The sequence below is a fragment of the Brachypodium distachyon genome, chromosome 1, assembly GCF_000005505.3.
Source record: "Brachypodium distachyon strain Bd21 chromosome 1, Brachypodium_distachyon_v3.0, whole genome shotgun sequence".
In the NCBI taxonomy this organism is placed as follows: Eukaryota; Viridiplantae; Streptophyta; class Magnoliopsida; order Poales; family Poaceae; genus Brachypodium; species Brachypodium distachyon.
The window spans coordinates 14,017,443-14,044,739 of NC_016131.3; the positions used below are offsets into that span (position 1 = coordinate 14,017,443).

At 46.7% G+C, this 27,297-nt stretch overlaps 3 protein-coding genes and 1 long non-coding RNA gene across 8 annotated transcripts; 2 read left to right on the forward strand and 2 right to left on the reverse strand.

The window, feature by feature from the left end:
• Positions 1 to 279: 279 nt before the first annotated feature.
• LOC100825383 (probable apyrase 2) lies at positions 280 to 4,482 on the reverse strand. Its single transcript, XM_003562389.4, has 9 exons — positions 3,761 to 4,482; positions 3,521 to 3,649; positions 3,384 to 3,440; positions 3,172 to 3,264; positions 2,569 to 2,774; positions 1,867 to 1,961; positions 1,175 to 1,389; positions 872 to 1,061; positions 280 to 785 (listed from the first exon to the last, which is right to left on the reverse strand). The coding sequence occupies exons 1-9, from the start codon at positions 4,061 to 4,063 to the stop codon at positions 676 to 678; spliced, it is 1,398 nt and encodes a 465-aa protein (XP_003562437.1). The 5' UTR covers positions 4,064 to 4,482; the 3' UTR covers positions 280 to 675.
• Positions 4,483 to 5,930: 1,448 nt separating this feature from the next.
• On the forward strand, positions 5,931 to 9,100 carry LOC100825692. 3 transcript variants are annotated; one of them, XM_024456213.1, is made up of 6 exons: positions 5,931 to 6,856; positions 7,003 to 7,290; positions 7,720 to 7,863; positions 7,997 to 8,179; positions 8,270 to 8,458; positions 8,799 to 9,100. In XM_024456213.1, exons 1-6 carry the CDS (start codon positions 6,182 to 6,184, stop codon positions 8,844 to 8,846), a joined length of 1,527 nt encoding a protein of 508 aa, XP_024311981.1. In that variant the 5' UTR covers positions 5,931 to 6,181; the 3' UTR covers positions 8,847 to 9,100. The 3 variants fall into 3 exon arrangements, with proteins under 3 accessions (XP_024311981.1, XP_024311982.1, XP_010233812.1); XM_024456214.1 differs by having other exon boundaries at positions 7,006 to 7,290; XM_010235510.3 differs by having other exon boundaries at positions 5,936 to 6,856; positions 8,270 to 8,446.
• Positions 9,101 to 10,144: 1,044 nt separating this feature from the next.
• LOC112269454 lies at positions 10,145 to 14,355 on the reverse strand. The gene is made up of 2 exons (XR_002961304.1): positions 12,177 to 14,355; positions 10,145 to 11,194 (listed from the first exon to the last, which is right to left on the reverse strand). It is a non-coding gene; the product is annotated as an uncharacterized LOC112269454 (long non-coding RNA).
• A 6,310-nt stretch (positions 14,356 to 20,665) lies between these two features.
• On the forward strand, positions 20,666 to 25,233 carry LOC100826004 (zinc finger CCCH domain-containing protein 53). Of its 3 annotated transcripts, XM_003562391.4 has the most exons (9): positions 20,688 to 22,157; positions 22,247 to 22,435; positions 22,514 to 22,699; positions 22,813 to 22,901; positions 23,031 to 23,273; positions 23,363 to 23,480; positions 23,619 to 23,840; positions 23,957 to 24,032; positions 24,175 to 25,233. In XM_003562391.4, exons 1-8 carry the CDS (start codon positions 21,139 to 21,141, stop codon positions 23,988 to 23,990), a joined length of 2,100 nt encoding a protein of 699 aa, XP_003562439.1. In that variant the 5' UTR covers positions 20,688 to 21,138; the 3' UTR covers positions 23,991 to 24,032; positions 24,175 to 25,233. The 3 variants fall into 3 exon arrangements, with proteins under 3 accessions (XP_024311979.1, XP_014752797.1, XP_003562439.1); XM_014897311.2 differs by lacking the exon at positions 24,175 to 25,233 and having other exon boundaries at positions 20,683 to 22,157; positions 23,957 to 24,033; XM_024456211.1 differs by lacking the exons at positions 23,957 to 24,032; positions 24,175 to 25,233 and having other exon boundaries at positions 20,666 to 22,157; positions 23,561 to 23,703.
• The last annotated feature ends 2,064 nt before the right edge of the window (positions 25,234 to 27,297 follow it).

Sequence of the window (27,297 nt, forward strand, 5' to 3'; positions counted from 1 at the left end):
GGCGTGCTGAGCGAGACACGACGCGAGGTTCGCGGTGAAAGAAAAGGAAAAAAACGCTTCAAGAGAAAGAAAAAAGTCCGCGAGATGGTGAGGCGGTGGATGTACGGTTACCATCCGCTCCAATTTAACATATTGTTATGGATTATAGATACCTGGAGCTTGGGCAAGAGGGAGAATCAAGATTGAAAAAGGAAACAAAAAGTGGATCTCTGTCTCTGCAAAAATACATAGTAGTCAGCTCATCCTAATTTCCTCAAGAAAAGAAACCCAAATGAATGATCTGAAATTTCGATCGAACAGCAATGAGCCCACTAACTTCAGAGACAGATGAGGCGCAGAGAATGTTACACAATACAGAGTTCAATATGGCAACGAACAATACATTTACCGTAACTAAATAATATGGTTCATCCCACGTGGAAGTCAGAAAGAATGGCCTGCTCTCATCCTACTTTCATCGGTACAAAAAATAATAATCGGCCTTACAATGGCCTCTGGCTCAAGTACATTCCATGCTGTAATCCTTGTGTATGGTTCCTACTGTATTTAGAGGGGAAGGTAGATGAACTGACTGAGTGACAAAATGGTGACTTCAGGGAAAGCACCCCGCAAACCAGGATAAGAATTCCAGAACTTTTCGGTGGCAGTGTTCCCTTGCTAAACTGTTGCTGACTATTATGAAGATGCGACCTCGATGGCACTTCCAAGTGGCCATGCTGCTTCGACAAACGCGTCGCTGTAAGGGACCTTCTTTACCAATGTCATCTCTTGTTGAGGATCGACACCTGCGAGAGGGAAAGCAAAAGGGATGAGAAGATCAACAAAGCAAATATATGATATTCTGGTCATTAGTTTGGACTGATCCTCTTACCGAATCCATCCACAAGGAGCGAGTACTGGTAAACAAGATCCATACAAATAAATGGAACGTTATCCTGCTGCACGCCCGGGTAGCTAGATTGGGCGTCGTTCACGTTTAACTTACAGGCACGTTTGGCAGCCTCCTCAAAGTCTGAGGGTTTAACCTTAGCAACAGCTGCCTTGGGGTTTATAAAACCGGCCTGAGTAGAAACCACAGAATGTTCAGAAGCGTATTGTGATAAACGGTAGCAAACAAGTGAAATCCATCTTCAGATGGACCATACCCCTAGAACAAGTTGTTCCATAACCTTACCTCAGCTGCCCTGTCAAAGAAAAACGACGCTACGAAGAGATTCTTCTGTCCATCACCACCACCACCATTCCAAATGCCACCGAATGAACATTTCATGTGAGTGCACGCTTCATCCACTTTGAGAGCTTTCACTACATCATCCCTGCATTTTGAATAGCTAGCACCAGAAGGTGCAGCCGATGCTTCAAATGTGTTGCCGCCGTACTTATATTGCCCTAAGATCATAAGTGCAATTAGTATCAAGTCCTTCTAAGGCCAGTACAAATAAAACAACAGACATGGGAAAGTTAAACACATGCCATGGAAAATGCAAAGCGAAAATTAGCATATATGCAGTTGGGGTTATAATTAGCCCATGGACTTTGTAGTTGCCATGAGTTTTGTTGACCATAGTTACACAGAGTACTGCAAGTACGTTGAACTGAAAGTTGGTAAGTGGCAAAGATTACCAAGCAAAATCAAAAAGATAGTTTGTCTCGATGGTAACCTACATTTTTTTTTTGAGGAAATCCTGCTAAGCCTGACCCTGTTTCACGATGAGAAAATGCCCTTTGGGAAAGAAACAACGGCGCAATCTGACCTTTTTTTGGGAACAAACTTCACTTAATGGCAGAGGACTGGTTTAGACATGGAAGATGCAGATAAAAAAAAACATGACCGCAGAAGAGTATTATAGAAGAAAGCAACCATACCCTGATGTCCTCCTAATATGCAGTCGCTGTAACCATTGGCAATGCCTGCTTTTAAGATCTCTGCTCTAGCAGCTAGCAACCCATAGCGCAAATAACTGTAAAAAATGTCTGCGGTTAAATGCATGACTTCAACGATGCATACTTTGGATAGGAATAATCATGTGATGCCATCTCCATTAGTGATCCAGCAAAAAAAAACTACAAGAGCACCAGCGGATGCATGACTATATCAGATTAAATGTTGATTGATTTTTTATAAGAAAAATGTTGATTGAATAGACAGGAAGATATTCATATTCTATGTAGTTGCCATGAAACAAGGTATTAGAATACATTAGGCTTTTCTTGAGACCACCTAAATATGCTTTTCATGGTGGACTTCCAGATAGTGTTTGTTAGATCACGTATGTGTTTTATGTTTTTTTAGCATTGCTGTGACATAATAGCTTTGTACAGAACTACAACACTTAGACATGCATTCACACAGACATTAAGTCTACTTCTGATGATATATGACCTGTCGACTCAATTAGACATACACGAGAGATTTGCAGGACAGCATTGCCATCACGTCATTAAATAGTTTCTGAAAATCGTTACTTCATGTTTTTATCCTTAAATTAAACATCAGTGGACGAATTACCAGAACAGTATTTTGACTAGACAGTAGCAATGCTGAAAAGCAAAAATTATGATACTAACCTGTGGACATAAAGATGATATGTCGTCCCTTTAAGAAAAAGCTTCTTCACATATGACTCTTCACCATCTGTTGGTTTAGGAGCCTTTTCGGCATCCTTCTCTGGGATAGCATATGCCATTTGGACAGATCCACCGCCAAGATCAACCACTCCAACAGTGTCTGCATAAGTCTTTCCCAATTTTCCCAGCAGATAATTAATGGTAACCTACAAGAACAGAAAAGAGTGATAGAATGTCACATGTCCCTGCACTAAAAATAAACAAAAGTATCACAGCTTATTTCTAAGCACTACAAAGTTGTATTAATGTTGTATCAGGACATGCCATGTTGCGGTTTCTTCGATAGAATTCAATGGAGGAGAGCCCATTGTTTAAAATAAAAACATGCCCTCTTGCCTCATTACACTACCTTTGTGTGCATAATTAATTTGAATTCTTCTTAAGATTTTGCTTTTGGCAGTTAGTCTTATAAAAAATGCATTGATACTAATTTTGTTAATCTAGAGCCTTATATAATGAAAAAGTTGACAGGCATCTGTAAGAATCAGGGGACAAAGTAGTAATATTTAGAGCATATATGGATCAATCAGGCGAGCATCATACCCATTCATATGCACCTTCTTGATACCCATCGAGAACTGTAACCCAATCCGGTTGGTTCTTGAATGAACTCTTTTCACGAAGAAGATCCCTAACCTGAACATTTGTGGGTTCATTAGCACCCAGTATTAAATGATCAACCAATCATGGTAAATAATACAATAACCCACAATGCAGACACTAACAGCCATGATGAGTGATGCAAGAACACTTACTGCGTCCAAGATCTGTTCGGATTTCTCTGCTCCCAAAGCTCTCAGCCCCGCGGTGGCCTGTGCGTGAATTCTGAAGCTGAGAACATGATGATAAAACCAGAGATTACAGAATCTACCAGCGCCGTAGCACCACTCACCCCAACTCTGACGGGCGTCTGGTCGCGCAATTCCGCTGGAACCACCTGTTTGGCGGCATCGATGAGGGAGACGAGCGATTCGGCAGCCTCACGCGGGTCACTGGCGTACGCGCTGAGTCCAGGCTTTTTCTGCGAGAGAGCGAAAGGGGGAAAGGGAGTAATTCAGATGAGCTAAGGCCCAAAGAAACACCAGATCCAGATCCGATGGACAGATGGATGGGTGGATCAGCGGCTGTTTACCTGGACGAAGAGCTCGATCTCGGTGCCAATGTGGACGAGATCGAGGTTGGCGTCGAAGCAGAAGACGTGGACGCGGCTGCCGGAGCTCCCGGCGTCGAAGATGACGGCGTAGCTCCTGGCCCCGCCCGCGGATCCTCCCCCGAGGCGCCCGTGCGCGGCGGGGGAGCGCGGCATGAGGAGGAGCACGAGCGAGACGAGCGCGATCGGGGCGAGGACGACGAGCAGCGCGCCGCGGTACCGGTGCAGGCGGTCGGCGAGCGTGGTGTCCTGGCGGCCCCCGGGCAGCTGCGAGTAGCGGCGCATCTTGTCGGCGGGCAGGAGGAGGAGGTCGGGCGAGGAGGGCGTGCGGTAGCGGACCGCCCGGCCGGCCGGGGGTGGCGACGGCTGCTTGACCGCCTCCTGATCCTCCGCGGGATCCAGCGCGCGCGTCGGTGGGTGGGGAGGAGAGGAGAGGAGACTCGATCTCCGAGCGCGTGGTTCGGGGTATGTGTAAGGCAGGCGCGTGTGGGTTTGACTTCCGGGGTCACGTCGGGATCCGAGCTCGAGGCGTTGAGGAAGAAATGCGTGCGGTGCGCCTCAGGCTCTCGGGACGCGGTGCTCCGGCGGGAATGGGGATCGCGGGGAAGAAAGGAGGCGGGTAGTTGCTTCGCGGGTTCGCCGCGCCGGTGCCGGTGCGGCTTTTGCTTCGTCTGCGCGACTTGGCTGCGTTGGATTGGTCGCCTCAGCTCCCGGATGCGCAGTACGCCGGACGCGACGTATAAAAAAACCTTTTTATACCAAGCGACGTATGGGGTATAAAAAAACTTTATTTAACTCCAAACACGACCAAGCAAAAAAGAAACGGAAAGATTACCGTGGTATTTTTATCGGGTAAATACCATAAAGCCACACCAATTGAGTTGAGGATCTAGAAAAAATAATATAATTCCGGACGGAGCCAGTAATATAAATGCTCATAGCTACCCACTTCGATCCTAAATTGTGGTCGAAATATTACATGTATCTATGTATCTATATGTTTTTTAAGAGTAGATACATCCATATATAGACAAATTTGAGTCAATAATTTAGGATCAGAGAGAGTAGTTGGCTAATTGTTAAAACTCAAGTTTTGAGATCAGAGAGACATCTGACCTGAATATGACCGATCGAGCCCATCGGTTAGCAGCCACGTAAATCTTGACCATTCAGATTTGACAGTCAAAATTTATATAAAAACCCTTTAAATTTTAGGAGTCCTAACACAAAGTTCACACTGAACAAAATAAACGATCTTATCATCTTACGCTTTGGATGAAAGTGATCACGATACTCCCTCTGATTCGAATTTGTTGACGCAGCCACTTGACAAAAACTCACTCCCTCCCTCCGGCCGTTGCGTCAAGCTTTTCGGATCGGAGGGAGTACTACTCTACCTTCTCGTTCAGTATTTTTTTTGGTGCCCGTTTGACTTGTCACGCTACACTTTCTATTCTCTACGGTTTGGAGTATCTTTATCGCGGTTCGAAGTTCGAACCAGCAAAGAGTGGATTACATCACGCTACACTTTCTATTCTCTACGGTTTGGAGTATCTTTATCGCGGTTCGAAGTTCGAACCAGCAAAGAGTGGATTACAGATTACAGGGGAATGGATTACTCTTAGAGCTCATTTAGCACCCCTCATTTCATTTCATTTGGTCCAAAGGAAATGAAATCTAATTTTTGGTAGGATTTCATTTGGTTGAATTTGAATTCCAGATTCAAAAATCATGTTTGTCTACCACATGGATTTGTAGAGTTGAAGACAATTTCAGAGAAATGATGGCTTGTAGGAAGGAATTGAGGTTAGTAGTATTGTGATTTCATGAAATTACAAATTAAATTCATGTAGTCAATTCCGTGCCAACCAAACAAGTTAGTTTCTAAAATTTAAAATAAAATCAACAATTTTAGTCCCAAACGATGGGTGCCCAAAAGGTGTTACGGATCACTTAAAAAACAAATTGTGCGGTACTCCGAGTGGCCCCAGGCCGAAAAGCTCTTGGAACCTGACGCAGCCCAACTCACCACGGCCCAAGATAGGCACACCCGTTGGCCTGGCCCTGGCGTGCCAACCGCCAAAATAAATAAAAAACGAGAGAGAGATGCTAGAGCGAAAGATGCTGCCGCTTTTTGCCTACTTCGATTGCACGCCCTCGGTCTGGGTGCGCATAATGCAGCGGCGGCATCCTCCTCCCCAACTGCCGGGCTGCCCCATTCTACAGTCGCTCGCTTCCAAACCACGCCGCCTCCGTCACCGGAGTCGCCATCCCATCACCCGATGTCAACCCGCCACCAGCCGCCCCCCTCGCACGCACATGCGCTCCCACCCTACTCCCACTCCCACTCCCACTTCTCCTCCAACCCGAACCACCGCTCGCTAGCTCCACCACCACCGCCCCATGGCGTCCCCCTTCGACGACGACGGGCAGGTGGACGACGACGAGTTCTTCGACTACAACCCGCACCCCTACGGCGGCGGCTACGACATCTCCGCCACCTACGGCGCGCCTCTCCCGCCCTCCCCCTCCACCTGCTATCAACCCATCTCCGCCCCCGCCAATGTCCCCGCGCCGCCGGTCCCCGCGCCTGCTCCTGCTCCCTCCATGCCTCGGAGCCCGATTCCGCAGGACCCGCCGGCGAGGAAGCCGCCCCCGAGCCCAACCCCAATTCCAACCCCAACCCCGGCGCCGGTGCCAGCGGAGCCTTATTACCACTGGCCCAAGCCGCACGACTACGGGGACGCGCCGCGGTGGGGCCCGACCTACTACGCGACGCCGGAGGTGTTCCGCGGCTGGCCCTACCTGCCGCCGCCGACGGGGCCGCGATGTTGTCGCTCCTCCCGGTGCGTGCCGCGGGACTACTGGAGGCAGTGCATGCGCGGGCTGGACTACCTCTTCGGCCACGCCGACGGCTACGGGGAGCGCCGGATCGGGGTCGACTGCCACGGCGTCCCCGTCTACGCCAACAAGAAGGGCGCGGTCGAGGACGCCGTCGTCGTCGAGGTGCCGCCGCCGGTGACCGGGCACGTGCAGTGGCATGAACCCGGTGAGGCCCTGCCGCCGGATCAGAGCAATGTGAGGAATCAATTATAGCAATGGCTGCATCGTTCTGGGTTGTCATGATTTCAGTTTCGGTTTTGGTAACATACTGTTTTCATTTCAGTGATTGTGTTTCTTCGTCATTGCTGACTGCTTTGTGTTTGTCTTGTGCTTGGAGACAGCAGTCATCCTGGGAGTACGATGATGCGAAAGAGGATACGTACGCGACTGCGCAGCCTACCTATGATACGTCATATGGACAGTCTTACAGTGATCATGGTCTTTCGGATGAACCTCCTACGCTATCCTGGTACGGTAGTGCAAATGTGGATGCATATGCGTATGCCCAGCCTACCTATGATACATCATACCAACAGTCTTACAGTGTTCATGGCATTTCGGATGAATCTTCCTGGTTTCCTAATCAGAGCTACCAGGATGTTTACAAAGAGCAGGAATCTCAGTATCAGGTATTTCTCACTTCTCAGTGTTCTAAGTATTTAGCTGACCAGTGACCAGTCTCCAGCCTGTGCACTTAGCTCAATTATCAGTTATGTGTAATTGTTTCAACAATTTAGCTGTGCAGGTCAATTCTAGTGTTTGTTTAATCTGCCACTGAATGGGTTAGCCATCAGCACGTGAGTGTTGTCTAACTATACCATCTACACATATATTCACCCTGCCTAATTGACTAATCTTATCAATTGACATATTTGACCTATTAAAAGAGTAACATTAGAAAAGAAAAATGCAAGCGAATTAAGGATATTTTTTTTGTATGTTCAGATATTTCAGTAACTAAATTAGGCAATTTAATCCATGATTTAATTCATTACTTGCACCAGACCTATTCTGCTTTCTATCTTCACGTCTAAACCCCATGCCCATTTCAAAAACAGGAGGTTTTATCCAGTTATGGTGCAGAGAACACTATTTCAGCTCAGCCAATTTATTGTTACAATCAACACTTCAGTGAACAGCCACTGCATATTGAGGTTGAACCTCCGGAAACAGTTTATTCTCACAAGTTGGAGTACCATGAGGTTTGTTAGCTACTGATGTTATTTGCTTGCATTTGCCTATTTAGACTGAGTTCGTCTGTGTCACTGAAAAATATAATATGTTTGCCAATATTCTCGTAATTGCTAACTAGCTGATATTTTGATCCCGGTCTAGAATTTCTCAGCATATACCGATCAAACAAATACTGATAACTTGGAGACATCGACACCTTCATGTGAGATACAGCCCTATGTATATGTACCCGACGTTCCACTTGAACCTTATCAGCCTTCCTGGTCGAGGAATTTGGGATACTATCAGGCCTGCACAGAAGAGGTGGCTCCTAAATATGACAATGTAAGCTGTACTTTTATCACAGTTGAGATGCTACAGTTGCCTGGTTGATTGGAGTGTAGCTAATATATCTTTTCTTGCTTTGACTTGCAGCATGCTTTAGATTCTGGTGAATATGGAGATATGGCAAGCTTATTTCCGTGTTCTTCCTATCCTAAACCAGTAGAAGTTTACGAGCAGTCTTACAGTGATGAGTATGTCTCCTTGCAGCAAAATTTTCAGAGTAACTGGAACATATTTTCTGAAGATACCTCACAAATCACTAGATCGGTGAGCATAAGGGTATCCATGATTATTAAAAAACTATTATGACCGTTATTGAATACTCTCTTTTTTCTGTGACATATGGCTCCATGTACAATTGAATATGCCATCATATGTTCCTATCCCTTATATTTATGTGCTAGTTTTTTCTTCAGTGGAATTTGTGTTCTTTTTACATGACAGTTCAGGTTAACTCAGTTCATACGATCTTAATGGAGTACATTTGCAAGTTATGTGATTTGATGTACCTTGTCAAGATTTTCTAGATTTCCAACTGAAAATAGTATAGCGTCTGCATATTTCTTTATAGTTAAATCTCATTTTTGTAACAATACGGTTTACCTTGTTTAACCTGCAGGGTGATGATTGCAACTATCCGAATGGCTCATTCTGGCCCTTTGGATAACACTCGACATATACTGTAGTCTATAGTGTTGTAATTTCACTTCAGGATCACTTGTATGGACATTTTAATTTAATTTATGTGGCCAAGTGTAAGTAAGAATCTCTTTTAGCAAGATATTATGTATCAGACATATTCTGGGTATGCACAATGCAAGATAAGTGACTGCATTGCTGACCCTAGTAGCATTTATTTATACAGTTACACTGATTTTTGTTTTGTGTTATATGATCATGATATTTATACATTCTTTCTTACATAAGACCTGTTGTATGCCAGAAAGATTTACAGTTAGCAACACTTGTGAATAGTCTTGCATCTCGGTATGTTTATGTGGTTTGTAAGACTATTTTACTACTTCAAGTGCAGATAGGGGGTCTGGATATATTCAAATTTGAAAAATATCAAGAAGGTGCCTTCATGCTAACACCTTCTTGCGGTCTATAATTTTGCACCGCATGCTTGTATAGCTTCAATATGCACTAGCTCTTTTTGGGTTTTATCGTGGCTGAAGGTGACTAACTAGGTTACTGAATTTCAAACCTAATCTGTTCTTCAGGATCTTCACAGTGCTTGCTTGCTCTACATCTGTTACCATGCGCCATTATGTCTGGAGTTTCTGTTCCATTATGTCATTATGGTCTTTTTGTGTGGTTCCAACCTCCAACTATTAACATGATTGAATAGGCAGTTATTTGTTGAACTTGCTAGTTCCTACTTAGAGCTCTTTGTGATTGGAGGAGCGTGATTCGGTCCGGACGTAAAGCAATATTCAGCAAAAGGGTCCGAATATGATATCTTTGACATACTGTCTAAAAGACCTGTTGTATGCCAGAAAACTTGCTGTTAGCGGCACTTGTGAATAGTCTTGCATCTCGGTATGTCTATGTGGCTTTTAAGACTATTTCAATACTTCAAGTTCAGATAGCGGGGATTTGGATATAGTTCCTGAAAGTGCCGTCATGCTAGCACCTCGCTGTGGTCTATAATTTTGCACCGCATGGTTGTATTGGCTTCAGTATGGGCTAATTCTTGAAACACTCTGTGAAATTGTTCTTTTTAAATTTTATCCTGGCAGAAGGTGACTAACTATTACCATTCTTGTTACTGAATTTGAAACCAAATATGTCCTTCAGGATCTTCAGTGCTTGTTACATCTGGCGTTTCTGTCCTATTATGTCATTCTGGTTTCTTTGTGTGGTTCCTAGCATGAACATGATTGAAGAAGCAGTTACTCGTCAAACTTGCTAGTTACTACATATAGCTCTTTGTGATTGGACGAGCGTGATTTGGTCGCGACATAAAGCAATATTCAGCAAATTATGCATACCACAGTATCCAGAATAGGGACAGAATATGATATCTGGGGCATGCTGCCTATCTTGAAACTGTTTTTCTTACATCTTTCATCAATTCATGCCTACAATGCAACACAGTACTAGACTACCTTTTCTTTTGAGGGAGAACTTCTTAAGTTCCTTTTTTTCTTGAGCTGGAACGTCTTAACTTCCTTGAAAACTTGATTATGAAGCAAGCAGAAGGGTACATAAATGTAGGTAGCTGCATCTTGTTATTCTCCCTTGTTATAACCTATGCAGATGATGACCAAGCAGACAAGCACAATCTAATGATAGGTAAGCTTTACTTTGGGTATCTGCCAGGCCCATAGGCTGCTGTTTGCCAACAGGATATCTATTGTTAACACAATTGTTTGTGCCTTGCTATTTTCAGGTCAAATCTTTGCAACTATCATGGGCCTGCTTGACCTGGCCCAGGTAGTCCTTTTGTCAGGGCCTTGGATAGTGAGCTGGAGACATAGAATCCAAGAATGAAACAGAAGTTCTGAAGCTGCATGCCGGTGAGTTAAAGTCCTGAAGCCTGAACTATTTCTTTGAAGACTGAGTCAACTAATCTAGAGGAAAAATATCTGAGAAGCTATTAGCACACTAGCACTCCATAATCCACACAGCTCCACTTTTCATATATATATATATAAATCTTTGAGCTTGATCAGTTGATGGTGATAAAACAAGCTTTCTGCCTTGTATAATTGTTTAATTCCAAGAATGGCAGACCCACTCATTGGAGATAGATATATTTTTGATACCCCTTCCTTTTCTTGAATCATGATCCCTTAAATAAGATTACACTGCCCTGGGAGAAAGCAAAGACAGGACACAGAAAAATAGAAAGATACCGATTGATCTTAAGGCCATCATATCTCTTGCTTTATTCTCATGCTGCTTGGTTGAGTTGCTGAAGTTGCCAGAAGTTTGTTTCTAAACAGATCAAGAATGAGTGCCTTTACATTACTCCCTCTTTGACTGAACTTATTTTTATTTACCGACTACCTGTGAAAAAGATTGTCAAAAAGGTTGTTCAAATACAGAACTACTACTGCATAGCTGTTGTCATGGTCTTTTACATTTGGAGCAGGTACTAGTACTTGTATGATGCTAGTATTAACTGCTGGCTTTTAGGTAGTGACACGGAGACATTCTAACAGACATGAAACCTTCATCACTGTCACTAGATCTCAACTTGCTGCAAGTTTAGCCAGCACACAACAAATCTGAGATAAGGCTTATCATGCCCAAAATGAATGGCAGCATGGAATTATGGAGCCAGTCATCCAAAAAAAGGAATTATGGAGCCAAGGTATGCAAAAGTAAGTGCAGTGATATACTAACCTATTATATCCATCGCATAGGCACCAAATTGCTGTTTCGTTTCTATGATTGATGAACTGCTTTTCGGTACTGTCAGTCTTCCAGTGGTGTGTATGTGCCATATGTGCTTTTGCCTTTTATTGTCATGCTTAAAATAAAACACTTGCAATTTGAACACATGATACTCCCTACGTCCCATATTAAGTGACTTACATTTGTCCAAATATGTATATATTTATACCCAAAAAGCGTCTAGATACATGTAATATTTCGTCACTTAATATGGGACGAAGGGAGTAGTTTTTCTTATATATCCATAAGATGTAAACATTGTCGATCCTTTTCTCTTTCATTTCCTGCCTTGTTTTAATATGGCCTTGATAATATTATAACACTGAGTAGATAGTTACTTCAAGACAAGGGGAATTATTAAACAGATGGGACCATATGATCTGATGATTCTATTCAAAACAGGGGGGGGGGGGGGGGGGTCAGATTAGTTTATGCAGTTAGACTCGACTTGTCGTTTGAACGGGGAGGAGGCCAGAACTAATCATTTAAAAATTATATATACAGATCCAACGAAGCACGTTCGCATCTGCTACCTGAAACTGAAAGCGTCCGTGGCTACAACCTCTCTGCGTTAATCAGGTGTGTTTCTTACCCCTTCTGAAGCTTTTAACCGCGCTTACTTGCTGCCCGCCCTTTCGCTTTCTGGTGACAAACAAACCTGTCAAGTCGATTAGATTTTGGCAGTAATAAAAAATATTTGTTAGTGTATTCTCATGGAAGTAGAAAAAGAAAACACCTTATCCCAAACATCAGCTCAATTTCTTGTCTACAATTTGACTTGTCTGTCATCACTCATCAGCATGGTCATCAACAGCTTCCTTAAGATGGTCTGATTTACGGTTCCCTCAAATTGTTTTCACTGCTTACAAGGAGGCATGTGGAGATGATCGATCTCCACTCCACAGTCCACAGTGCAGCAGTGGTCACTTCCCTGAAATTTCGGCTGTGTCCTCCGGCGAGCAAGAGTCCAATTCGTACGCCCACATGGGGGGTGCCGGGCCTGGCTTAGGGTTAGCAGAAGAGGGTTAGCGGCATTATTTTGCCCCCATCTACTGCTGTTTTGCCCAGTGACCCTGAGAGTCTCTGGCCCGTCCCGACCCTACCCGACCCATCCACTGCTAACAACGTATGGATCTGTTGGGCCTCCTCGCTCGAGTCCAGACTCCAGAGTGCAGATGAAACCTTGACCAGAGATGTTTGGTTTGGATTGAAACTAACAAGGATCCATTAATCCCATGGCAACGGGGGCAGGCGGGCAGCGCACCATGTCCGGTTCGATCCATCCACTGTTCCCGCTTCAGGCCTTCACGGGTTCGTGTACACAAGCCGCTGGGTGCCGACCGGCCGGGCCGTGGTACTGTCAATCAGGACACTTCACTGCACTGGACATTGTCGATTCCCAATTCGATTGCCTCTCTCGCCTGTGGTGTGTGCCTAGCAATTAGCATAGCCAGCCTACCTCTGTCGCCATTGCCCTACTTAACTTGGACCGTAGCGCGGCCTCAGAGCTGCACATGCAAGGGGTAGCAATAGCATAGGCGCATAGCCATAGAGCATAGTACTAGCAGTCTCCCATCACCTCAAAACCGTATAGGGTGCAACGTAAAATATCTCCCCTCTCCCTCTGCTTGCCTGATTGTGTTTTGCTTCTCATTTCTCGCGGTCGAGTGCGTGCACAAGACTCTGACAGGTCTTAAGTTCTTCCCTCTCAAAAGAGAAAGAAAAACAAGGGGTTGTGACCAGACCGGCCGAGGAATAACTTGTGCCGATGGCGATGGAGAAGGGAAGGATCCTTGAGCAAGTTTATGGAGCACTTACAATTAGTACTAGTAGCATCTCTGTCGCCGCAACAGGGGGGTTACCAAGGACACTGTTACGGACATGGTTACCCGTCACGTACCTCCGGAGAGACACCATCAAATCGAAGGCGGGAATCAAGAGCAAGGGCTTCGATTACGCTAGACTAGGCTAGCAACCAAACAGCCGTGGCTAATCTCCGGTCGGAATCCCGGGCCGCCGATTAATGAGTGCATCCACGCAAAATCAGCCAGCCCCCACACCCCATTGATACAGTCCCAGCGAGCCCGGTGAGGTCGATGTGCACCTTTTAATGTCTGGTATTTGCAGACAGTGGCCCTAGCCAAGTTGGCAGCAGGCAACTGCCGGTGCCCGGTGCCCGTACGTACTTGCGTACCGGCTGATTGATTCAATCTCTCTGGAACCCCAAAACATCTACTCCTCCTACTCCAACAACAACAGCCTCCAATCTCTCTATTTTCCGCTCAAAATCCGGCTTCACGGGAGATGAACATGCTGCTACTCCCATGGAGATAGATTCTCACTGGCTAACGGTCAACCAGTGAATACAACCACCTCTCGTCTGTGTGTTGCTGTTGACACCCCGGCATCCATCCATCCAGTGTCGAACCAACCAACCCAACGTTGCATTTAACTTTGGGTTTGATGATTGGCGTCTGACTGTGCAAGGACAGCCGCTGACACCGGGCACATGGTGCTGAATCATCATCGCCTCCTATAGCAACCGCACTGCACTGGGACCTGCTCGTGCTCCTCCTGCCTGTGACTACACTACCTATCCCTCCCGAGCCCAAGGGACCCCTCCCTTTCGGACAAGTTTTCTTTTAGCCCGATCGATCCCCCCTTTTGTCCTGAGGACACCCTTCCCCGGCTTAATTTCCGGGGTTTTGACGTGGTGTAGTAGTAAAGCCGAGAACGACGCTAGAATTCCACCATGTCTCGTCGTGCAATGCAACCAGGCCGCTGGCTCTAGGCCACATGCTGTAGTTTGGTTGAAGACACACAAGGCATTCGACTCCATTCCTTTCACGTGTAAGTGCTAGCTTATTAGCTTGGTTGGTGCGTGCATGTACGTGTGCCCATCGAAGATTTCGCCTCCCAGCGCGGCACTTCTGAAGCGAGACATTGTTTGTCTCCACAAGGGACGAAAAAACCCATCTTGTCAATGCCGGAGCTGCTGGGACCAAACTGTGCGACGCTACGAAAATGGTTCTCCTTTTGGTTTCAAGAACTGAATTTTATTTTGTTTTGTTAGTTTGTTATTTATTTTATCGTTGGCGACGAGGAATATATGCCCGTGCGATCGACTAGAAATATAGGGATTTGAAAAGGAAAAAATGAGGATCTGAAAGCATGTTTGAAATACATGAACGAAATCCACGCAAAGTTCATAGAAAAATGAAGTTCTGGGTGAATTGAGGGGAATTCCCGTCTCTGAACGGGGATCGAAGAAGTCCATGTCGTTCTTCTCTTTTGTGCGGTGGGAAAATAGAATGGCTTTCTTCAGGGTTCACAATTACCAATTAATCCATTTGTTGTTTGCTAATGGTTCTGTCAAGAAGAAGAGTCCAGTCTCTTTTTATTTAAAATATTTTAATACCAAATTAGTAAAATAAAACAATACTGGTAGTTATTTTCAATATGTCCCCTTCAAAAGCAGATATTTTTTATTTGCCCCTCTTATATCTATCGTCCTAAGGCAAATTAATCTTTCTCCAGACCAAATAACGGACGGAACTTCCGTACAGGTTTAGCTACCTTGTATTTAGCTGTCTACATCAATTTTCCTACACTAAGGCTCTTGGCTACCTAGTAGTAGCATAGTCTTTAATGATTGATGCGCACATCACGGCAAAATAGTGCAAACTGGAAACCAAATGGTTAAGCTTGACCACGAGGTCCCTCAAAATAGTTTAATTAGGATCATGTGTACTGTATATCTTGAATGCTGACAAAATTGACAAGATATCAGCTGCTATGTGTGGACAAATGGATGCATAAAACCCACTATGGCCAGCTTAGCTAGGTGTTTGAATTTCGTCTCGTAAAGTCACTAGCAGCGGCGCCTACGCATATCTTATAAATCTTTCGGCTAAATATCAAAATATGTGGGGACAGCAGCCATGTAGCTACTGATCAGGAATTTCAGGTCACTGTCACATCTGATTAAACCTGATCTTTGTATATGCATGCATATAGTATAAAACTTCTAGTTCACTCCAGATCGACTGCTCATGATTAATTTGGTTGGCAAGCAACATATATACTCATAACATATGTACCCATGTCTGTCATAACTTGGTAATAATTAATGTCAATTAATTCATCTGCACAGAATGTTTTCGGTTTTGTCAAACCAAAGCATGACAAGAGAGCCGTACGTGCGCCGACGATCGAGCTATATTATGTATGCACGCAGATGCAGGTGAGTACAATATAGCCGGCTGGCTTTTTATTTGACAAATCGTACATTGTTCTTGGGTAGTTTATTATTAACTGTTGTCTCCAATTAAGCACTTGATTAAAGCTACGTACGTGTGGTGTTGATCGATGGGTTTAAAGCCGCGGGCAAGATGGTCTTTTACGAGCTCATCTTGCCTCCAATTACTGAGCCGAACACATGCCTACCTGCACAAGTTTGCACTACCAGTATTATTATGGATGCAGTGATAAATATTAAATGGGTAGTTAACCACGATGCCTCACGCTGGGCGACCGCCAACTTAATGAGCCCGGGACCTAATAACATCTCAGCCGTACGTACATACATTTGCTTGACTTCAGCTCATGTCAACAAGAATACGTACTGGTACTACTCGTACTAGAGACTCTCGATGTGATCTTGCTTGCGGTTGCTCTCTTCTTAATTAGTTCTAGATTAATCTGACCGATGCTTTTACATGTATGCATGATCACATCAGTTGCATGCAAGATGGCAAATATGAAAGACTTGGCATGTTTTGGTCAAGGTTTGCATGTGTAATTGCCTAGCTAGCTTAATTAGCTTTACGTGCCATGATGCATGGCATGCAACATGCTATATCGAGCAGCTCTGAGCTATATTTATATGTAGAGTCCATGCATGCATGGAAAACTAAAGCTACCAAAACCATCCAAAATTTTGCCTGGTTTCCATTGCTTATTAGGCAGAAAAGGTGGAGAGAGATGGAGATGGACATCAAACTTAACTAACCACACGGCAGAATTGGATTCTCTTGCAATCAACTAAACTGAGCAACTATAGTAGAGTGAAACAGTACAGTACGTACGCGCCAAGTCGCTGTCGATCCGTCAGACAGTGACGTGACCAAACCAGCACTTGCACTTGTGCGCCTAATCAATCGACCTAAGTAAGGTCTTCTCAACCAATGATCAGCACTTGCATATGCTAAAGATGAATTACTTGTTAACACGCCCTGATTAGCTAGTGGTAGTAGGAGATAGGTGCATTCCAATTAAACAGGAGTTTATAGTATTTGCATGCGTCGATCATTATTGATGTAATAAGTTAAGCTAGCTAGGATTAATCATGGCTAGATTGCAATTAAGTACAGTACGCGGTGTAACTAGGAGAGTCGTCGCAATCAAGCTCAAATTAATTAGTGTAGCTAGACACTGACAGGTTCCGGTGGGCCCGACCACCGCCTAATTAAACATATTGGACCCCGCGGTGAGGGGGATAAATTAAGCATAAATATGGATTAAAAATGGATCTATCTAGTGCTGGATTTGTTTGAACCACTCTTTTGGGATGGACGGGCTTCTGGTTTATATATGTACTGTAGAGGAGACAGAGATCATTGTCGTGCCTGAATTAGTTTCCTCAGAATAGTATCTGTGGTATATCTATCAACCATGCTCCGATATGTAGCAGTTAATATGTTTGCCATGGACTTCGATGTCATATTACGACCTACTAACTCGACAACTTTCTTCAGAATTGTTGGCAAAATCTGGTGAATTTAACTAGGAGCAAGAGAACAACAGCAGTCTTAAAGCATGAATAATAAAATTCGGAATATAATAGGAAGATGCATATTATGACGATTTAATAAAACTAATTTAGAGTTGTAAGTGCCGGTAGAATTTTCTATAAATATGATCGGACTATAATTAATAGTTAGAAAAAGTGGTAAGCAATATTTTTGAAACCTGAGTAGAAACCTAATTAATTTCGATGGAAAATGGTCCCATGCTGGCTTGGTGCCGACCAAGGCCGTGACCGCGCAACAAGATTGCTACTCATCCTCCCTGAACATGCTCTACCTAGCTTCACTAAAAATAAGCTCTGAGATGTTCAGCTTCAAGGAACGAGGCATGGCTCCCATTAATTTGTTCCCTTGTGTTTGCTCCAAAACCGAACCATCAAAGACCCAAAACAACAATATAAAATCGGACAATCGATAATACAGCAACCTTTCTTCCACGGAATCCAGACTCTTTAATGCAGTCTTCAGCTGTCGGAACACGAGCGGGGGGAGCCTTTCGGAATTCCGGACACACTCCAATCAGATAGTTGTCGAAGAGTACTCGTATTATACGTTCCAAATAAGCTCGAAGTGAAGTTTCCAAATTCCGACAGAGGGCAATTAGAGGGGATTCGGGGCTCTTTTCACAGAAAATTCGCTGGTCGGTATCAGAAAATGACATGTCATCTTATCTCCCTAGAACACATTTTGCAGTGCCTGTGGCTGTGCAATAGTGTGTGCAGCCACAAGGCCGTGTACACGGGGAGAGAGGGCGCAGTGGATCCGGACGTACGCTAAAAATCACACCACCTGCTGCCTCCATGTGAGGCTCTGACATGGGAGCAGCTTTTGGGGTGTCCTTTTCGTACCGCTCCATCGTAGCGGCTGCAGTACACTCCATCCGTCGATCGTACTGTAATACTAGAGTAAAACTCAATTTTATTACAGTTTTGATGGGATTCGGCTTAAATTTAACAGGAAATCGTTGTACACAGCCACAAGCAGTTAGAGAGCGAGCAAACAACTTTCATCTGATGGGATTCGACCAAAAGAGAATGGCCTGCCGGTACGGTGTTTTATCCTACGACGACGGATAGAGTGTTGTATGTATTGCGTCGTGTGTCCCGGGGCAACAGAAAGGCAAAGGGCACCCCAGCGCGCGTGCAAGCCAAAGGGCCCCTGCTGTGAAAAGATGTGAGCCAAAAGCCCCTCGTCTTCTCCTCCGCCCGAGATCTTTCGGCATGGATCAAACTCTTTGTTTCTGTCGCCTTTAAACAACACGGTAAGCCTTTGGCTAATTGGCCCCGTCGTCTCCGTGGGGGATTCTCTTCTGATTTCAGAGTGAGCTTGTACTCGGTGAAATGAAATGAAACTACGGCTCTTTCTCCCCTCTCCAACAATGTTCTTCCATTGCAATCATACTTATGCGAGCTCTCTCTGTCTCAATATCTTCTGTGAATCTCACGCGATCCAGTATAAATAATCAAATCCGATCTTACGGCTGCTGACGCGGCAGGAGCCCCAACAACAAGGAAACAAAACGGGCGGGTCCCTGAGAGAAAGTGACGTGGAAACTATGGATATCTATCCCCTGTCTTTCTTTCTTCTTTTTTGCTCACGAGTAGACTTATTTTAACTACAGTTGTAATGGCATCTTTTCATTATTTTCTTCCCGTTGATCTGTGGCCTGTGGACACAGCCACAGCAGGGGCAGGAAGAAGGGAAAGCGAAAGCGAGAAAGACGCGAGCTGACGGGGATCGCGCCCGGGGCGAGCCTGTGCGTGTTGTTGCATGTTGTTTTCCGTCAGTTTCATCTTTCATCTGCCGGAAGAAAAGAAAAGAAAAGAAAACTACTCGTTCATTCGTGTGGCGAATCACCAGTGTGCTGCATGGCTACTAGCTAAAGTTAAGTAGTGCCTGGACTAAATAACCGCCGAGATAAACGATAAGGAAGCTGTAATAAACAGAAAAGAAAAGAAAAGAAAAGAAGAGTGGCGAATGGAAGAAAAGGGTGAGTATCCGACCATGCAAAAGGGAGTATAAAATGTCGGGTTGAGGGCGCAGCAACGGGAGCGAGGAGCAGTGGGAGAAAGGACAAGCAGGGACCGGACGGTGACTGGCGGGCGCCGACGCGTGGGCCTGCCCCCCCCGTCTGTCAGCACAGCACCCTGTATATAACGGCCACCCGGAGGAAATTCACGGATTTCAAAATTTGAATTACCAATGTGAAAACCAGCCAAATTGGACGAGAGGTCCATTTGCTAGAGTAGATGACCAGTTTTTTTTAATCTGAAATAGATTGTGGCAGTGCCACATCCGAGGAGGCGCTGTTTGGTATTTGCTGTCACCTTTACACGTGTCGAGTATTTCAACCTTAATGATGCTTAAGAAACAATAGTCGGCAGAGACACGACGCGTGTGTTTGCCATGTGGAGGCATAAAAGAAGACGCGGGAAATTAGACATGGTGTTTAATCTTAGATGAGTAAACTCTGGATTTGTTTCGGTTTGATTCTTGATTTGGGTGGGCTACGCTTGACATTGGAGCAGACGGTTTCGATCAACTAGCTCGTAGTTTTGTCAAGTGAGATGATCGGTGATATCTCGTAGCTATATAGAGTAGCCAGCTAAGGGTTCTTAGGGTGTCGACAAAGTATTGTCGTGCAGGTTAATTTCGAACGTCGCGAAGATAGAAAGTGGAGAAAGAACAACCGGAGCTTTTCACAGAGGATCAACCCTGTGACTATGATCAGGTAAGCTGGCAAACCATTTGCATCATTTTTTTCGAAAATGAGAGAACAGTCTCAACCTATTCATCGAATGATGCACATGTATTGAAATATATTAAAAAGCACTAATGTCAATCTTATGTTCTATTGCATCTAATTTAACACAAAGTCTAAAGTTAAAACCATAACTTGCTTGACATGTTATTTCATTGTCGACTCTAATTAATGCACAGAGTTGAACGAGTTTAACATTGTTCTGGATAAATGAATCAACCGAATGTACTCCCTCCGTTCAACAAAGGATGTTTCAAGTTTTTCAATTTTTGAATGTATCTAGACATGACTTAGTGTATAGATGCATTCAAAATTAGTCAAAGTTAAGACATCTTTTTTGACAGAGAGTATCAAAATTCATTTTCCTTCCACAATCGTATCCATAGAACACACGAGCAGGACACACATGAAAAAAAAAATGAAAAAAAATGGAGAGACCGAGAGAGCGCAGGCGGATGGAGTTTCATACATACATGGGGGCCACGGAGATCTGGATCTATCCACCTCCCTCCCTGAGCCCAGAAAAACAAACCAAAACATCACAGATAAGTAATAAACACACCTTAGAGGACAAACAAACCCAGCCCTGGCAAATTCCCAGAAACACCCCTAGGAAGATTTTCAAATCACCGGCGCCCTCTTCCCCGGAAAAGCAAACAGGAAACCAGCCCCGGTAAAGAAGCTTTATAGACATCAGCAGATTGGGAATGGCAAGGAAGGTGCGCTCCACCCTCGTTCTCGTGTCCTAGTCTAGCTCGCTGCCGCTGTTGCTGGGGTATCTGCGCCCTGGAGGAGCTCTGGGGATCGAATGGAGCTTTGTTCCACTAGCTTCCGGCTCCAGATTACTCTCTAGGTTCTAGGTTGTTTGTTCGACGGAGAGATTCGAGGACGGGGAAGAGGAGGAAGAAGGGCGGTGAGGTTGCTAGGGTTTGGTGGAGTGCTCGCCGGAGTTTGATCGGAGACGAGGAAGAGGGAGAGAGCGTGGGATGGACGCGTACGAGGCGACGAAGGTGGTGTTCGCGCGGATCCAGGGGCTGGACCCGGACCACGCGGCCAAGATCATGGGGTACCTGCTCATCCAGGACCACGGCGAGAAGGAGATGATCCGCCTCGCCTTCGGCCCCGAGGCGCTGCTCCATTCCGTCATGGCCAAGGCCCGGACCGAGCTCGGCCTGCTCGGCCACCACCACCACCACCTCCCGTCGTCGGGGCCAGGGACGCCGACCACCGCCGCGAACCAGTCGCCGTTCATGCTCTCGCGGCAGAACTCCGGGCGCGGCCTCGGGGGCGGTGGTGGCGGCGGGACCGCGCCGTCGCCGCTGTCGGTCTCGTCGCCGTCCTCGTGGGCCCCGCCGCCCGTGTTCTCGCGGAGCAACAGCGTCGTCAGCAATGGCGCGGGGGAGGAGATGGGGGGCGGGGGGGAGGAGCTGATGAGCCCGGCCAACGGCGGGGGCCCGCAGCACCAGCCCTTCTTCGGCGGGGGCGGGGACTCGCTCGTCCTCGACGAGCTCCACCTGCAGGACCAGCTCGCCTTCCTCGGCGGCGGCGACCGCCAGCAGCAGCAGCTTCCCCTCTTCGATGGCGGCGGTTCCGAGTGCCGAAGCCCCGGCGGAGACGCCGGGGTCTTCCCCTACGGCGCCGGGTGGGCCCACGGGCACCGCCGCAGCGCGTCCGTGAGCGAGCTCTGCTTCGGCGGCGGCGGCGGCGGGGACGCGCTCGGGTGGAAGCCCTGCATGTACTACGCGCGCGGCTACTGCAAGAACGGGAGCGCCTGCCGCTTCGTCCACGGCGGCGGCGGCTTCTCCGACGACCTCGCCGGCGCCAAGATGGACCAGGCCGCCGTGGAGCAGCAGTGCCATGACTTCCTCCTGCGCTCCAAGTCGCAGCGCCTGGCCGGCGGCTTCCCTTACTCCCCCACCGGCTCCCTCCCCGGCTCCCCCTCCGCCGCCAGCAAGTGCCTCAGCTTGCTCCTCCAGCAGCACCAGCAGCAGAACGAGAGCCAGAGGTACTAACCACCATGTCTTCGAGCTCTCAGCTTGCTGCTCTCGTTTCGCTTCTGGCATGCACCTAACAGATTATTCCTCCGGTACCCAGGGCCGCGGCAGCTGCGGCGGCAGCAGCGGCGCTGATGCTGGGCGGCGACGAGGCGCACAAGTTCATGGGCCGCGCCCGGCTGGACCGCGGCGACTTCGCCAGCATGATGAACCCGGGGTCGCGCCAGATTTACCTCACCTTCCCGGCCGACAGCACCTTCCGCGAGGAGGACGTCTCCACCTACTTCAAGTAATAACAAACTCCGGCCATGTTCGCCGCTAGCTCCGGCCGGTAGCAAGATTATTAACAGTGCTCTTCTTCCTGTAGCATCTACGGCCCGGTCCACGACGTGCGCATCCCGTACCAGCAGAAGCGCATGTTCGGCTTCGTCACCTTCGTCTACCCAGAGACGGTGAAGCTCATCCTGGCCAAGGGCAACCCGCACTTCATCTGCGACGCCCGCGTGCTCGTCAAGCCGTACAAGGAGAAGGGCAAGGTCCCCGACAAGTTCAGGCAAGCTTGCTCCCAAGGCCCCAAACCAAGCCACGGCGATCTCAGTTTGCCTCTTGCTTCCGGCACCAGTAACAGCAACCCAATGACCAAATTACTTCTCTGTTGCCTCGCAGGAAGCAGCAGGGAGAGAGAATGGACTTCGCCAGCTGCACGTCGCCCACCGGGCTGGACGCCAGAGACCCCTTCGATCTGCACCCGCTCGGTTCGTCATTGTGCCATTCTGTTGCTCGTCGTTGTTGCAAGAGAATCCTCTTCTTGTTAGTGTTGATTGATTGAGTGGGTGCATGCATGGTTAGTGGGAGCTGAGATTCCGTGTTTGTTTTGATTCCAGGGTCGAGGATGCTGCAGCACTCTAACAGCGCTAACGAGATGCTGCTGAGGAGGAAGCTGGAGGAGCAGCAGCAGGCGGCCGAGCTGCAGCAAGCAATTGAGCTCCAGAGCCGGCGCCTCATGGGGCTGCAGCTGCTGGACCTCAAGTCCCGCTCGGCGGCGCTGCCGACTCCCATCGGCAATCCGTTTAGTCCCTCACACACCACCGGCGCCACGCCTACCGTCGAGTCCCCGCCTGATTCCGGTACGATTCGGACAACACGGTGTTGCTGCTTGTCAGAAACAGATGCAGTGTTGTTGATGTTTTTTGCTATGCTGATCATTTGCGAACAGGGGAGCAAGGCAATGGCTGCGGCTTCCTTTTTCCTCACAAGAAGGCGGTCAACGGAGCTGATAAGGATGAATCCGCCGGTGATTCCACCACCAGCCCTCACACTGACAGTGACCAAAGGTGGAATTTGTGGCTAAACAAATCATCATCGCAATAATCATCATTTGTTCCTTTCATCACACTTTGCTTTCATCCAGCAGTGCTTAGAAGTAAACACTTCACCAGACTGATCTTTTAGCACATTGTGCTGATCTGCAGCGCGGAACATAACCTGCCGGACAGCCCGTTCGCGTCGCCGACCAAGTCCGCCGCCTTCTCCCGTGATCCATTCGCGCCCACGGAGGCAGAGATCTCCGCCGCCTCGACCGGTTGCAACGCATCCTACGCCGGCATCCGTAACGGTGGCAGCGGTGCTAACCATCTCCTGCCTCCTGCATTGGACATACCCTCACCAAAACCTTGCTTCTTTCCCATGTCCAGGTATGCTTGCCACACTCTGTATGGCCCCCATTGCGGCCTTTAGCGTTGCAAAATTGTATAAAACTGAATCTATGGGGTACCATGATTTGCTGAAAGTATCATATGCATGGATGCAGGCTGTCCTCCGATCACGGCGCGATCGGGATGTAAAGTAGCCTGAATGGAAGGGAGTAATACTACTGCCTAATCATAGTAAGCACCTCGTCTTCCCTTTTTACAAAGTCCATCTCAAGCATCCATGTTCCCTTAGTAAATCATATGCTTTTGACCCTGTTAGAATGATTGTGTCTCACCTTCTCTTGTTCGTTATCTTCCCCTCTCTTTCCCCTTGCAGGAAAATACTAGCAGCAAAGAAAAAGACAATAGAGCAATGTAGGAAAAAAGAGTGAACAAGTTGCAGCATAGTGTTTAGTTTCAGCCCCCTTTTTTCTTTCTTTTATCTCTTCCCACAAGGTTATGATACTAGCTCATTAAACCCCACAAGAGAGGAAGAGAACCCCAAAACAAATAACAGGAGCACCAGTGTTCTAAAAATACACATGATTAGATAAAACTAGGAACCTACTACTACTACTATTACTACTACCATATATGCATTAGTTACACTGAGTTAATTACCACTACTATACCACCAGTACAACCAGCCAGCCACCAACCCTCCTTTGATGTAACACCAGAGCTCCTCACCTCAACAACAGCCGCTCCTCCACCAGCACCGCAGCACGTAGTTGAGTAGTAGCATTAGGTGTAGTGTGTTTAGCCACAAGCATACATACAGTACAATGTTAACAACATACACTCGTACTCTACAAGTGCTCTGCTTTGCTGTGCTGCAAAGACCAGTACCAGAAGTGACAGATCGGTTGAATAGTGCATGTATAGCTAGCTAAAGCTAGTGTGTTGGTGACCTGGTGCATGTATGTCTGTATGTATATGTATAATTCAGCCGTCACGTACTAGCAACAGGTCAGATCAGTTGTAGCGGTGTCAATTGGCAAAAGGGCTCAAGGACCACTGCACTACTTCGTGCTGCTGCTGCTGCTGCTGCTGTGTGAGTGCCAGTGCCCAGTGGTAGCAAGCTGTAGGGCGAGGCGTCTGTCAGCGTTGTCCGTGGATCACGGTCCCCTTTTTATTGCCCATAGCTGCTTCCCGGCAACAGATTCAGCAGCTCAATACAGAAGATGTTTTCCATCTATCTTTTGCTTGTTTGAATCTTTACTCTGGCTACTTGGCCCCTCTGCTTCTGCCTGGTGTTTTGCTGCAGTGCCTTAATTTGGTCCATCTCTCCCGGCTGCTGCTTTCGTCCGTTGTGTAAATGTAAATGAAAACAACTTAGTGCTGGATGGACAGCGATAAGATCGGACAAGCAGATTATCGTCCCGGGGACATGACATGACATGCTTCTTTCAGCTCTCCCTTCTGCGGATATGTATGCTAGTGCGATCGATGTGTATAGAAAAAGAAACAAAACCAATTCCCCAAGGTGTCCACATCCGGAAAACAAAGTAAAGCTGATGCGAATGCGACATCGCCAATTGAATTACATTGAATTAACAGTGTTGGAATATCAATCAAGCCAAATAAAAAGAAGAGATACCGGGAGTCACGATTTTGTTCCCTCGGGAAGATTTATTTTGACAGGTATGTTTGTTTGGATGGCAGCAAGCAGAACGAATTTTAGTAAATAATAATTGGAGGACTCGGTGGCGGAAAGGCGCGGCGCCGGATTGGACGGCTGTGATCGACTCTCAGCCGGTCGCTGATGAGAAAAAAAAATGCCGTATGCGGATGGTTAGGCTGGGAAAGTGGCTGCCGTTTTCGGATGCCTTTAGCTCCCCGATTATTAAGCCTAATCAATCACCCGGATTAATTAAGATGTCCCTGTTGTTCTCCTCCTTCTGTCCCTATCTGCACGAAGCATCCTGGTCTTGTCCAGTTTCACTTGATAATTGGCCGTTTTTACCCGCGAGCAGCAACGGTTATAAAAGAGAAAAAGAACATTGGGGGTAGGTAGATCGGCGTAGGTAGGAACAGGATTTTACCGGCGCGATCATGCACTGGATCGAGGCCCAAAGTTGAAATGACGGTGGGCCCGGGCCTGTCAGGCCTCAGACCCACGACCACGTGCCCTGCGCCCCCTCCCTCGTCAGATTTTTTTTTGGTCAAAAATCAAATCCAATCGAACTGCTGCCCAAGTCACAGCGTGTAACTTTTTCACCGTCCGTTCTGCTGCAGGCCGGCCAGGCAAAGGCAAAAGCGAAATGGAAACGGGCAGCCGTAATTTTTTTCTTTTGAATTCGAATTTCTTAGCATGCATGCTACTGTAGCTCACGCTTTGGCTTTGGCTTGACTTTGACTATCTGTTGCACACGTGGAGGCGTAACAACAAAGAAACAACCCCGCGGTAAAAAGAAAGAAATGGGGAATAGTAGCTTTTTGTCGTGTCCTTATCGGCTCGCACGTGAAGCCGCAGCAGGTAGTACCACCCGGCTGGTTCCGTTCACTCCGTGCGTTGACTGGTCAACCAAACACCGGAGTTGCGACTCGCTTAGTTTAGTGAGCAGCGGTGGTAGCAGTTGGTCCATAGCCCGCCTTTGCTTTTTTTGACAGCACTTCAAACGATGGCCTTTACTACCCTTCGAATCTTAAAGGATTCGTCAAATTGAGCGTGTGGGCAATGTGCATGGTCGCAGCACACTGTGTCTGACAAGGAGAGCATGAGAGGCCGTGCTTTTTTGTGTTGATCAAAGGACGAACGGCCTCGGATTGCATGTGCCTCCCATGTGCTCGCTCTGCCGCCCATCCACCCGCCGGTCTTCCTGTCGTCTCCTCCCTTGATCCTTCTGCTGATGCTCATATATCTGTTAACCTTTAGCTGTGCTGTATATGTACGTATAGGCAGATTCTGTGCTCGATGGATGCTTAGCGCTGCACGTACAAAACAAGGTCTTGATGGAGACGGTGAGTGAGTACGGCAGGTGACACCTTTTGGAAAAAGTTGCATTCTTTGTTGGAAATCAGTTTGACGTGCTTCACCGTTGTATGTTGTATCGCGAATTCGTGATCCAACGATTGGCAGTTGAGAGATGAAAGGATGGGGCCGACACTTAGAGATTAATCCATCGTTCATCCCGAATTGTAAAGCACAAGTCAGATCCGAGAGCTGAACCTCTAACTTAAAAACGGACGGCCTAGATATATCCAAATCGATAATCGATAAATATTTAAGCCGACGTACGCCCGCTGGATCGACCGCGTTGGAATCGTTATCCAGAGACGTACCGGCCAGATCGAGTTTTTTTTGTTGTCCAGCAGTTCAGCCGGACCAGATGAGCAGATCGACCGACCAGGTTTGAGATTACTTCTCTCACCGTTACATAATTCTTATCTTAAATATATATGTAATATTTCGACAAAAATTATGAAATCGTAAAAATACATTGGTAATAGAATTCCA